Below are 14,043 nucleotides of genomic sequence, written 5' to 3' on the forward strand. Positions count from 1 at the left end.
GAGTATTGCATTTCAACTTTGGGAAAGGATAGTTGATTGATGCAGCTTGGCAAGAGGGCCCCACATGCTGCTGAAGCAGGGTGAAAAAACTGTAGATTATAATATACCTCAGGATGGGTGTTTTAATATGTTTACATTTTTTCTGCTTTATTTGAGATGCTGATAACACTAGGTAGAATTCCACATTTGTTATTAACCTGGCTTGTATCACATTTAATATCGAAATATCATATTGGGTATTTCTATGGAAACTCTTACATGCATGCTGTTCAACAGATAATACAATAAAAGTGTGAAACTATAGCAACTTGGGTTCCCCTCCCCCAACAGAATATAGTTCACATCATAAACTGTGCAGTTATTATGAATGCAGTTGTTAACTATTGTGGACCCCCCCTTACATTAATTTTTCCCACTATAATACTGTATAAACAATTGCATAAGAAATTGGAATGGTACAGATATAATGTGTGTAACATATTTTTTCTGTTTCTATAGAGAGCACAGTACATATCATATGTATAAGTTATCTATTCAAATAATTTCAGTGTGGTCATTAGAGGATTTGACCGATATCCACGTATGGGTTTGATAAACTGACACAACAGCGAAAAAAGAACTCCTGTCCCATGTCAGCTTATCAAACACACTATGGATGTTCTGTCTTTCATCCGACTTCAAAATAACATCCACAGAGTAAATAGGAAGCTTGTGTTCAGTGAAACTCAACCTCAGTACTTCCAGGTGAATATATACAGCACCTGATAAGGCTGAGGTATTGTACCACTAAACGAACAGAACCTTGAGCAACCAATGAGTACCAGGTACGACAAAATGAAAATGGGTGTAGAATCCGAAAGAGGTTGTTTGCCTCAGTTTAGTGTTAAGTCAAATATTTATGTAATATTTTAGAAAGCCAAAACCTAGTGTCCTGTTACAGACGAGCAATGTTGAGTTTTGAGCTAAAATTATTTAACCCGTAAAACAAATCAATAAAGAACGTGTTATGTTCTTACATCTGGTTTTAGCACCAGTTATTTCTTCTTGCTGCTGACATTACTCCCTGTTCTTTGTCATCCTTTCTGAGTCTATGTAGAAAAGTTATGTTCCTCTTATGACTGGTGGAAATGTTTTATCATCCAAACATATCACGAAACCTCCATTTAGAATTATGCATCTGCATCATTTGCACAGCTATCAAATCAACATTTAGAATAGGGTCCTGCAGTAAAAGTAAATCAACATTATTCTCTCTGAGCACAAAAAGTATTAAAATGTGCACTCTCACTTTATTTTTTTTGTTGAAGCATTTAAACAAGAAACAGATACTTTTTTAAATTACCAGGCAGAATACACATTAACACGGCAAAAAGCTGAAACTTAGTTGACTTTTACATTTCCCCGCATTTAGCCTGAAAAGATATAGTTGCCATACTTTACCTTTTTTTCCTCCCTATTGTGCTCCAGATATACGTGTAAGAGACAACTGCAGTGGAAAACGGTCTTCTGCTTATTTGTGGTAAATTACTGTACACAGAGCTTTTTGGAACAAGGCACTACTTTTAAATGTCTGGTCACCTCACGGGATATGTAGTGCATTTCCTGCCACTAGGATAAGAGGAAGGAAGCACAAGGCCAAAACGTTTGATGTGTGGTCTACTGTAATTCCTTTCATGTGTTCAGTGGCTTTTGTAGGATCCATGTACTACAATCAATTCTGACCATGCTGTGGTCCATTTCATTAAAGCTGACCTTCCTAAATAGAAAACAAATTCACATTATAGTGGCATTCACCTGCCATCATTACAGGGGAAAGAGTTATCATATTTTGCCCTTAAGCTGATTCTTTTCTAAGTTTTATGAGAAGATTTCCTTTGGCTTATAAAGTTCATTTGAGTGTGGAGATAAAAATGCAAAGAAGAGGCTCAATATTATTTTTCAAAGATTAATATATTAATATCCTAAGATAAACTGTGAGTGAGAGGCTACTTTTCATAGTACAGCTGCCATGGGCAAGCCATTTGGAACTTCTCTGTGTTTTGGTTGCTGCCAGCTTCCATTCATTTAATGTAAATCAACCAGCCATGCAGATCAGTTCCCAGCACAAGAATTTAGATCAATCTATTTTTGCTCCATGTCAGTTTCACATAGTGTGCCCTTTCTGTCACATTTCTGCATTAATCTGTGGGGTGGGGTGGTTTTGGTTTTTTAAAAGAATCTATGAAAAGTATTTTAAATAATACTTAAATATTTCTTTGATTATTTTGTCACAAAATGTACCTCTACCTTTCCCCCTCAACATGCACATTTCTAAATGGATGTTCATATGCATTTTGGTACAATTTTTGAGCTGAGCAATATATTGCAAAATTCAGGGAAGTTCAAAATGTAAAAGATAATTACGTCCTAATTCATGCATTAATCTGGGAGGTGCAAATTTAGGTCAGTTAAAAGTATGGATCAGATAAAATTCTCCATCCCTAATTGGATGCTGCATGGACACAAACTGTGTAGTGTGGGCTAGTCTATACGTTGAATAGATACACATAATATTGACTTGCGGCACGAGGCAGCTGCTGTGTAGACTCAGATCAATGAGACCTCCATGCCAAAACTGTATCATGAGAGGTGGCTTGGAATATGGGTTTATACCAACAATAACATTGTTATGTGAAAAACAATTGTGTACCATTTCCACTTCTGTGTAAAATGCTGATGCAAATTCAGTTGGTGGCTCATTTGCCTTTCCCTGTTTAGGGAAGCTTTTAATATTTGATGAATCATCGTATTTCAATATTCTGCTGGAAGCCGCCCAGAGTGGCTGGGGAAACCCATCCAGATGGGCGGGGTATAAATGATAAATTATTATTATTTGCCAGACAAGATGCAACCTAGGGCATCTGTGAATAAGACGTTTCATTTTTCCAAAGTGTTAACAACTAGCAGGAGGTGCGCCTAATTTGTATCAATACTGTAACACTAGGGTAGGATCTTAAAGATGTCATCGTCATCCCCTCACCATTTTCCTGATTAAAATTACTTCACCAGCATAACACACACACCGTAATTTTTTCCATGGAAGAAATTCAAATATCAAAGTGGTACCTCTATCTGTTTTCCCCCGACTGAGAAAATAGCAAGTGGGGGAGGGGGAAATGGGTGACAAACCCTCCCCAGTGCAATGGACCTTATTCAAAGGGGCTGCTAATGCAACTTTAAAATGACTACTAATGTACGGTATTTAAAAGTAAAAAAGGGGGGAAAGTCTAATTACTATTAATAGTACTGCTGCCTCATGTCCAGTTCTGTCCAAAGTTTAGCACTGACACTCTTTGATGGTTGAATGAAATTTTCTTTCAGTTACAATTTTACAAATGGAAACTGAGAACCAAAGTTGATGTCTCAGCTTGTTCTTTGATTATTATTATTTTTTAAGTAATTATTAACATTTAGATATACACGGGGCAAAGGAAGTCCACAATTTTGACAATTGCACCAAAATAAATTATTTTGCTAAAGCGACAGTTGTTGATTAACTTAACCAGTGGTGGTCTTCCACTAAATTTCACATGTTTTTGGTGGAAGATGGCAGAGTGCTCCATGGGTACTTCTCAAGAGGATGGGGAATGTTGTCATGTATAGAATAAGCATATGACATTTTTGTTGAAAAGTAATTGGTTTTAGTATAATTCTTTAATCTGCATTTTTTATTCAACAGAATACAAAAGGCAGTTTCTGCAGTTAACACTTTTAAGGGCGCTGTGGGTTAAACCACAGAGCCTAGGACTTGCCGATCAGAAGGTCGGCGGTTCGAATCCCCACGACAGGGTCAGCTCCAGTTGTCCGGTCCCTTCTCCTGCCAACCTAGCAGTTTGAAAGCACATCAAAGTGCAAGTAGATAAATAGATACCGCTCTGGCGGGAAGGTAAACGGCATTTTCATGCACTGCTCTTGTTTGCCAGAAGGGGCTTAGTCATGCTGGCCACATGACCCGGAAGCTGTACGCCGGCTCCCTCGGCCAATAAAGCGAGATGAGCATCGCAACCCCAGAGTCGGACACGACTGGACCTAATGGTCAGGGGTCCCTTTACCTTATTGCCATAGACACCTTCTCAAGCTTCTGAATTGCTCTTCAAATTGCCCTAAGTTCATTTTGGTTCTTGGGCACAAGCAAGAACATTTCAAATACAGGATGGGAAACACAGCACATGGAAGCTAGCATTTGTCCTCCTTTTGAAAAGTGCTTGCACCAGATTATTTTTTGCTTTTTGAATTTGAGGGCAGTAATCCATTGGGGAGAGGAAAATCACATGACCCTAAAGAATGTGCATACATGGTCTCTGGAGCATGGTTAAGGGCAGGTTACAGTGCATCCATATTCCATGTTTTAGCTTTACAACCCTGTGTAAAGTATGCTGACTGAGGCAGGTGGGAGTGTGGCTTTCCCAGTCACCCAGGAAACCAAAGCTTCCGAACAATAACCTTCAGAGCCAGACATTCCCAATATATAATATGAATATTCCCCTAGCTTTGGAGTGAAGAGAAATGTGTGAAAGTAAGGCTTCCTTTAATAAATACGATTAAGCCATACATCACTATTATTTATATCCTTTTTCAAAACTTCTATTATTATTTTTTTTTAGTTTCTGCAGTCTTTTATAAGTCTCAACTGACCTGTAAGGGAATACATTTGACTTTCTTACAATGAACCTCTGAATTATGCCTATTCAGCAGTGAGTAATAACTGATTCAACATGAGCTGTGTCTTATATAAACATACAAAATGCCTGACCCAGACTAAATCAATTTAAAAAGGAAAACATCAAAGTTATGTTTCCTGTTACATGCTTAAGGTCTTCTTTGGGTGTATTACATTAGTATATTATTTACCAACTATTGTAGGCTTTTAGTTTATTCTCTGATGCCACCTGCAAAGAGAACAGTAGAGAACTTATTGGATACAATAAATTGTACGTCTAATGTAATATGTCACAGTGATTAAGAGAAGCTTTTACAACAGGGATCAGGAAGTCTTTAGCATACCTTACACTCCAGTTTTTAGTTTCTATAATGTTCTTATTCTGCAGAATGTGACCAGGGTAAAGTTCAGAAGGGCCACTGATTGCCTTGGGTCATGCCTCACCTGGATTTTAAAGTCCCAAGAAAATCTCCAGGGTCTTGGAACAGGGGTGAGAGACAGAAACATCCACGCTTGTACCCCAGAGAACATTAGCTCAATTCTCTGAGCTGTCCCGGTGTGTTTTTGGCCTGAACTGTGTAGCAGAAGGAAAATGAACTTGTACATCATTTACGAACATCATCATAGGCCCTAATCTGTTTCACTGCCAAGGGGAGTGTGTTGGTAATATGAGATGGGGATCTGTAACTCCCCCCCCCACGAGAGATTTGACTGGACTGTTCCATTATGCTTTTTAAATGAGCAGTCAAGCACTTTTATTTTTCACCAGGCTTTTAATTTATTTCAATTGTAGATTAATTTTGCTGTTGGTTGGGTTGTTTAACACTGTTTTGGGGTGGCTGGCATGGGATCCTTCAGATGTTGTTGGACTCCAGCTTCCATGAGCCCCAGCCAGCATTGTCAGTAGTCAGGGATGATGGGAACTGTAGTCCAACATCATCTGGAGGACTACATGCCAGCCATCCCTTGCTTTATTCTCACTCTTATTGCATTGTGACTGTGTTTTATTGTTGTAAACATGTGCGTTAGGGTATTGATGAAGAGTCATCTGCATAGCTGTCAACCGTCCCTTATTTGGCGGGAAACTCCCTTATCCCAGCGCCGTGTCCTGCTGCCATCCCTTATTAATGATGTCCCTTAAATTTCCCGGGTTTCATGCTCGTCCGGCTCAGGAGGGGAGCAGCGGCTCAGGGTCCTCCGCCGCGAGAGAGGGAGCACGCTGGTGCCGTTGTCCTGGCGCAAGGAGTTCCATCGACCCTTCCCCGCCTGGGGGGGGGGCAGTGAGAGAGACTCTTGCCGCCGCCTGCGAGCCCAGAGGCGGCAGCGGTGGTGGCAGCTAAGGAGGCGGCCTGACGGAGGAGGAGGAGGCGATGGGGAGGGATGCAGAAGGGTGGCGCTTCAGCGGCCGCCGTGGCGCCGCAACCACCTCATGCCGGCATTGACAGCATCTGTCAATCCTACCAATGTATGTAACTCTTTACAATAGCAAAATCCCTTATTTTGGCTGCTGATCCCTTATTTTTGAGGCTGTTGGTCCCTTATTTTCAAATCTGTAATTTGACGGCTAAGGTCATCTGATGTTTAGAGGTGAGCTCCTCACTTCAATTCCGCCCCTCTTACTAGCACATAAGTGTCTTGCTCCTGTTTTGCAGCAATTTAAAATGCACCCCAGGTCTCCGAACTCAACATTTGTCTGCCACACTGGGTACAAATGGGGCAGCCGTTCCATTCTACTCTGATACAGGGCTGGGCATTGTCTGTGGCTAACACGTAAAGGGCAGTCCAGATGGCAATTTCCCCTCATTAGTTTTGAGATGTGGCAGAGTAGAGGGTTAGCATGCAAACTCTGGATCCAAGTATTTGTTCTCATGCACATACTGACCTCAACAGAGGCAAGATGAGGCGGATAAGGCAAAACAAGGGTACTCTAGCTGTGCAGGACTCAGGCTGAATGCTACATGAGAGCAGAGCTCACATAATGTTTCTACAGCAATTGCTCTCCAGCTGAGCCCTTTGTAGGAGCTGCAGATTTGTCTCGGTAGCTGGCTCCACCTTCACTAGATGCTTCTTAATTTAAAGGGATGCAGTGGAACAGAGGAGAATTTGGTTGTACTGGGGCTTCTGAGATGAGTCAGAGAAGACCATATGACATCCTTAGTCCAGAAGCATTTTCAATAGAGAAGGTGCTTCTGAGGGTGACCTTAAAGCCATTTACACCTCCCACTCTGAATCACCAACCTCATCCTCCAAAGAAGGAGAGTCCAGCCCCAGGGCCATAACAGCCATTGACCTAATAATTAACCCTATTGTTAAGTTACTGTTTGTTTAGACTTTCTGCCCACATTATGGCCTTGAGACTTGCTCCAGTCCATAATCTCAGAGATGAAAACAATGCAACCTCTCTCTATTATCTCTCTCTTTTTTTGTCATTATAGGAGAGCACTGAATCTGGGGATTCTTCGTGATCCTGGATCAGAGGTGGAAGACAGACAGTATCAAATAGACCTCCAGTCCATCAACATTGGTACTGCTCAGTGGGATCAATTGAAGCCAGAGAAGGAGAATGGTAAAGGGAGGACAGTGCCAGAGAATGAAAGGAATTCTCAGAATCCAGCCCTTGAGTGGAATATGGCTAGTAGGTAAGAAAGCAGTGCGAAATAGTGCCTCGTATTCTTGAGCAAAAAAACACTTTATGATAATAACATCCCACATATTTCAGCTGAGCATGCTGTTGTTTGTACATTCAAGTGTGTTTGCATTCCCTAGCAAGCATGTTTCCCGTGAGCCAGAGATCTGGACAATACACTTAAAGTTTTTGTTTTGTAGCACTGTTGCACTGTAATTTCGGTGCAGATAAAGTTATGTCTGTATTTCCATAATAGCTTATAATATGGCCATAAAATATAACTCCAGGCTGAAACCTGGCATTCACATTTCCAGTCTATGAACAACAGAGTTGTTACCCTTTTGTTCTTTTACAAAGTTTGAACAAAACCAGTTTAGACATTTTTAAGCCGGCAGAGGACAAAAAGAGCCCCCCCCTTTGTTGGCTGCAAACCAGTTTCTGTGCTTCTGTAAATGAAAACAGCTGCAATTTCTGAAATGACAAATTTCTGCTGATTTGTTGATATGCAAAAGAGGGCTTCCAGCTCAAGTCTACTTATAAATGTTACTTTGACATCTTCCATTTTTAGTGTTCCATTTTGATTATATTGCTACAGTAGACTTTGATGCTTTTTTTCCAGTTAGAGGTCACAGTAGCCCAGTGCAGCTAACATGCTTTTCAGAATGAGTGCTGGGGGAGGGAGTTGGGATTGTGCCTGGTGAACACAGTTTATGCCAGGCCTGTCTGTCTGCACAATCTCTACCCTGCAAAAATGTACAATATGGATAACACCAACATAACCTGCGTGTTTACATTCACAGCAGAATACTGAATTGTTGTGCTAAGATTTAAGGGTGGAGCTTTGCTCCCAAATCCATTTGTTATACACGTAAATGGTACACACAGGGCTATAGTGTGACAAATCGATGGTGACATTTTGTTACTACTGCATGGGAGATATAACATGGTAGAATTGGGATAAATGCTTTTTTTTTTTTGCATTAAACTAAAGCACTACATTTTGATTCCTGAATTATAGTTAGAATTGTTTAGTTATGTTTCTGTTTTCTTTATCATGGCTATCCAAGCTGTTCACACTGTCTTGAACAACCTCCTACATATTCAGGATTCTGAGTTAGCCCAGCAATATAAATATGCAGAGATAAGGCAACAGAGTAGACCTCAGAAGACATGGATCCAACCCAGTGGAAGCATACACTAGGAAACTACAGGATGTCTAACACCCTATTTAACACACTTTAGAATATCAAACTGACTCTTATAAATCATAAATGTTAACTGTAATTTTGTTTTAAAATGATGTAATTTTTAATGACTTTTTAGAGCTGGAGACTTTGTTTCAACTTTCAGTCTGCAACGAGTCTTTCTACAAACCCCAAAAAGTGCAGTTTGCAAAGGAAATGCTGATTCCACAGTAACTTTAGCTATGATCATGATAACTGTATAGCATGTACGTTTGTGAAAACAAACCACAGGTGGGGCCCCTATCAGATGTTCTTAAAAATTAAAGAGCCTTTAAAAGCTTTGCAAATGATTCACTGCTCTTATCTATTAGATGAAGTAAAATGTGCTGATATTTATAACTGAAACTCTTGATGTAAAACATCAAAAACTCCTTTGGTGCCTTCAGTTGAAGCACTTAAGGACTGGATCAATGACAGTAGTTTAAACGATTTAGGCAGATTTGAGCTTTTAGCTGTTATCAGAAAGACTAGATAATGGTCAAAATGTAAGAAAATTAGAACACGGTGTATTCCTCTATTCACATTTCTTAAAGGGAGGGGAACATGGATCCCCTTTCCTTCTTTGCAGAATGTCATTGTTTCAGGTTTAAAAACTCAGTGTATGGGCTTTACTAAGGTCCCTGTGTGTCTTATTTCAATGGGTGCCAAATTTATAATGGAGCGTTCTAAATATTCCTCTGGGATGTAATGGTAGAGAACCTATTCAAACATGCTCCCTCCCCCCACCGCCATGGGAATGTGCAACATGTGGAAAACATATGGCTGGAATGGAAAATCCAAGTGGATTTCACAGGACAGCTATGATAAAAGGATAGCATCAGCTCCTGTGCCCTGATATTTCCTGCAAAACCCATGTGGATGTTTAATTGTGCAGGTCTTCTTGGGATTCAGCATAGAGGCTTGAATGTACTATGATAAGCTAATCAACAGGAAACGTGTATTTCATTTCTCTTACTGTAAAAATGTTTGTCAGACTTCTCTGATAATTTTTTTTAACCCACATTAGCGCTTCCCAGTAACTAAATTGATTGATGCATCAATGATATTAGGAGAGATCTAGTTTCCATTCTCCTTTTTTAGAATGGCTGTATGGCTAAGTGACCCGTATCTTTTGCAGCACAGTAGTAAGCTACACTGTTATACTGTGCATGAATGGAAAGGCCCAACTAATATACTTATGTAACCAAACTTGTGATTGCTGGTATTTCTCCATTATTTCTCCTTATAATTATTTTGTGTGGACATACAACAGCTTTCTTGTTTTCTCTATTACTCTAAACAGGTGTTCTTTAAGGTATACTAAGATGGTCAGCTACTTTAAAATTTCTGAAAGTCTTGTCTTTGAAAAAGGTATAAATATGTAACAGATGCCTAAGTGGATCCTGGAGTGAACATAGTGTGGTCATAGTACCATCATTGCACCGTTCCTTGTTGAGGATGCTCATATGGTACCCAGCTGTGTCAAGTTAGCAGAACACTTAAGGATAGTACAGTGTGGAAGACTTAATAAAGAAAGTGCAGGTTTATTTCATATTATTTCCTTGGGATCACTGAAATGGACACCTCATTTTTGAAGACAACGTTGTCCTCAGTTTCTCTTTATAGATGCATTAATTCTAATACCTGCTTTAGCCATCTTCCTAGATCAAACCATTAAAAAAGAAACTTAAAGACCATTTTAATGACTAGGAAATTGGTACTGATGTGTAGTAAAATAGTGAACGATCTTTCCTTTCTCTGAATATCAACCAATGTGACGATACTAGAGGGCTAAAAATGTCAACTCTACTTCCACTATTATTTTTTTTCATAAACCATTAATTGCCTCATGACTTCATTTTTAACCTGGGAATTTGCTTAAAAAGACCTTAAATGGTAGCCTAATAGCCATTATATTCCAATCGATTTTCCATCTCATTAACGGTAAGCGCTAGTCCATCTTTGTAAACATCTTTCAAATAATACAGTTGTTTTTCTTTCCACACATCTATATTTAAGGCTCTATATTTATTTTTGAAAACCCAGTGGAACTGTAATGGAATAATGGGTGAGAGGCCGTTGGACCATTTTGTCCAAATTTTGAAAGTTTGTAAATGTGAATGGATTTGTAAGCCACCGTAAAGAGCATAATTTGCTTTTACTTTTATAGGGACACCATCTATTACCAAGTTCTCTAATGTGCTCCATATATTTCTCTTTTTGCCAGACATTAGGTCGGTCATGTTGCTAAGTTGGCATGCATTGTAATAGCTGTTTAGATTTGGGGGCCCCGATCGCCCAACAGTTGGGTGATGGTACAAGCAAAGATTTTTAATTGTGTGGTCTGTCGGATTGAAATATGAATTTGTTTTAATTGCAGGCTCTTGGTCCATAATAGAACATTTCATTTTGTTCAAGCGTTGCATGTCCATATTTATTATATTCCAGACTTTCCTATAATTTGTCCGATAAAATTTGTTTAATCAGTTATGGGCAACCTGAATGCCGAAGTATCTGAAGCTTTTTTCCTAGCTATTGGGCTTTGTAATATTTTTGAGAAGGTTGCAGGGAAATATGAAAGAACATTACTTCCATTTTTTGAAATTTTACCTTAAGTCCAGAGACATTTAAAAAGGTATCCAACTGTATACTCAATAACCTTCCAGCATTAATTGAGTCCTATAAGCAATACATAAAACAGTATCATCAGCATGGAGTCCCAGAATGTATTCCATTCCATTGATAGTTACAACCTTTCCTGCTAGAATTTGGTGTAATCTCATTGCCAGGGGTTCTATAATTAGAGCAAATAATACAAGTGATAATGGGCAATTTGGTTTTGTTAAGTTAATATTTTTGTGAATTTGTATTACTTATCCTAATTGTAGGAGATGTAATATCATAAATATTTTCCAATAGTCTTACCAGTTTAGGGCCAAATCCAAAAAAAGTTATCACTCCGATTAAGTGCTTTAGTTCTACACAGTCAAATGCTTTAAATATATCTAATGATAAACACACTACTGGTGAGGCAGTCTGTTAATATGGTATGTTATGTTTAATAATTTCCTACTTGGGTCTGCAATTTTATGCCCCAGGACAAACTGAGCTTCATCCAGATGAATATATTTCCCTATAAAAGTTTTCATTCTGTTAACCCTCACTGTTGTGAAAATCGTGTAATCTAAGTTGAGTAGAGAAATTGGGTGATATGATTCCACTAATGAAAGTTCTTTTTTAAGGTTTGGGAATTAATATAAATTTTCTTTTTCTTTTAGCATCAAGCGGCATCAAGAACGAAGAGCTATTTTAACTCCAATTTTAACAGACTTTACAGTGCGAATAACTGCAGCTCCTGCCATCATTTTCACAAAAGTAATCTCACCAGAGAATTTGCATACAGAGGTTGGTATTTGACTTGAGATGTACTCACATGGCTTTCAGATTCATGTATCTTTCTGAATGCAGATATTTGCAATAGTTAAAATGCTACATTAAGTTGAGTTTAATTATAAAACAAAAACCCGCATTAGCTATCAAAATGTTTTTCGAAAGGCTCTGTCTTCTGTAAATCCTTGTGTGTAGGTCAGAAATAGTGATTATTGCATGTATGCTAAGAAGAGCAATAGATGGTAATTGTATGCATGTTAGCCTGTGTTTCTGTGTTTCTTAATGACATTTATAACACACATGAACACTGTTTAATTAACAGATAAACTCTGTGAGGTGGATTAGGCTGGCAGCAGGGATGGACAAATTAGTTTATTTCTGCTCCATGTCAGTTTCACATGTGTCTAGTCATATGCCTGGTTCATCCTTTCCAACACACACACACACACACACACACACACACACACAAACACACACACTTGAATTCTATACATTTCTCCCTAAAATACATATCTTTGATTTAAGACACAGCTCCAGACCAGAATGCCACCTCTACATTTCCTTGCAGCTTTCTTGATTTTTGCTTCATCCAGTTTCTTCCTTCCTTTCCGTTCTCATCAGTTTCTTACAGACACCACAAGGCACCCTCTTTGCTCTCAGCCCAGTTGGAAGAGGAACCTATCCTTGCTATCCTTGCTATCCTTTCACTGTAAATGCCAGGGGTTAAATATGGGGGTTGTGGGGCATTCTATGTTCAAGGGATATTGTGTGTTGATGAGCTGTGGCCCATCCTCTCAATGCTGACTTGCTACTGCACATGTGCTGGAAAGGAAATCTAAAGGAAAATGTTAAATGACCTAGGGAATTGCTGTGCTGTAGAGAAGGCATTCCATGAAAAGTAACAGATGAATTTTACTGTAGCTCTTGTTAAAGAATGTAAATGTTTTGGTTATTTTATTTTTTTTGAAACAATTCCCTTGATGAAATTCAGTGAGGAAGGGAGAGGCCTACTACAGATTACTAATAAATACTTATGCACATGTCATGATAAGGGTTATGAGCCTCTGCTTAGTAAGCAAACCTGCTCATTTTCTTCTTTCCATCTCGGAAGTAATTTGCCAGAAATGGTCAAAAGCTTTTCCTATGTGTTTAACAACAGCCATAAAGTAATGGTCATCTAACTATAATTCTGCCAAGATGTCAACAGTAGTTTACAGGCAGCTACAAATCAATTAAGTTGGTTATTTGTGGGTTGCAATGTACAATTTCATTATAAACCAAGATGAGTTTGTATTCCACAATGTATATCTGTCATTGAGAGCAAGGAAATGGGAAGTGTAGTCCTCTGCCAAGAACATGAATAGAGTCTCTGACAGCCCAGAATTTGATGCAACAAAGAAACAGGACCTCACACATGAAACAAACAAAATGTATCTTAATCATCAAATATCCTGTTGGAAGCCTAGTGGTATGCTATTCCACCACTCCTCCACCTGATTTCCTTTTACAGATGGTGCACAGTGCTTTTCTGCCTGAAGAGATAAGAAAATGTTAATAGTCCCAATTTGGAGAGTATAAATAGTCTACATTGTGTTTGGTTAGAAAAGAAAATTACATAATTGCCTTGAAACAGCTGGTATCCATTGACTTTGTTTTACAAACTTGTTTTTCACAGGAAATTTTAGTATGTGGCCATTCTTTGGAAGTGAATATGACAACAAGCCTGGACTTCTTCCTCAGTGTGGCTCAAGTACAACTCTTACAGCAGTTAATACAGACTAACATGGTTGGACTGGAACCATCCAATAAAGCTGCAGAGGTAACTTCATTCTTTCAGAGTTACTATGGTTCATATACTGCAATCCCACCCCCACCCCCATGTACTCTTCAGCATGTTTTGGCTGGAAATGTATGTTACCATTTCGCTGCTACTGAAAACGTCACCTCAGTGTTGGGGTCTCTCCATTCTATCCATTCAGGGACAAAACCCTGTGACATCTTTGTGGTACATATTTCCTTGGTCTCCTTATGGTGTCCAGATCATTTGAGGGGGGAGGGTATTCCTTTTCTCTTCTTCCAATTATTGGCAACAGTAAAACTGCCAA

At 39.0% G+C, this 14,043-nt stretch overlaps 1 protein-coding gene across 6 annotated transcripts in view; it reads left to right on the forward strand.

Annotated features, from left to right (window-relative positions):
* VPS13B (vacuolar protein sorting 13 homolog B) overlaps positions 1-14,043 on the forward strand; it is a 368,719-nt gene that overhangs the window by 212,997 nt on the left and 141,679 nt on the right. For all 6 annotated transcript variants that reach the window (XR_014010614.1, XM_081204225.1, XM_081204222.1 and 3 more), the window contains exons 31-33: positions 7,135-7,338; positions 11,827-11,953; positions 13,614-13,757. Coding sequence is in view for 5 of the 6 variants with exons in the window: in XM_081204225.1 (XP_081060351.1) it covers positions 7,135-7,338; positions 11,827-11,953; positions 13,614-13,757 (475 nt within the window). In the remaining variant the exon portion in view is untranslated. The remainder of the gene's footprint in view (positions 1-7,134; positions 7,339-11,826; positions 11,954-13,613; positions 13,758-14,043) is intronic.

The sequence above is a fragment of the Podarcis bocagei genome (genome assembly GCF_964188305.1).
Source record: "Podarcis bocagei genome assembly, chromosome: 8".
Classification (NCBI taxonomy): domain Eukaryota; kingdom Metazoa; phylum Chordata; class Lepidosauria; order Squamata; family Lacertidae; genus Podarcis; species Podarcis bocagei.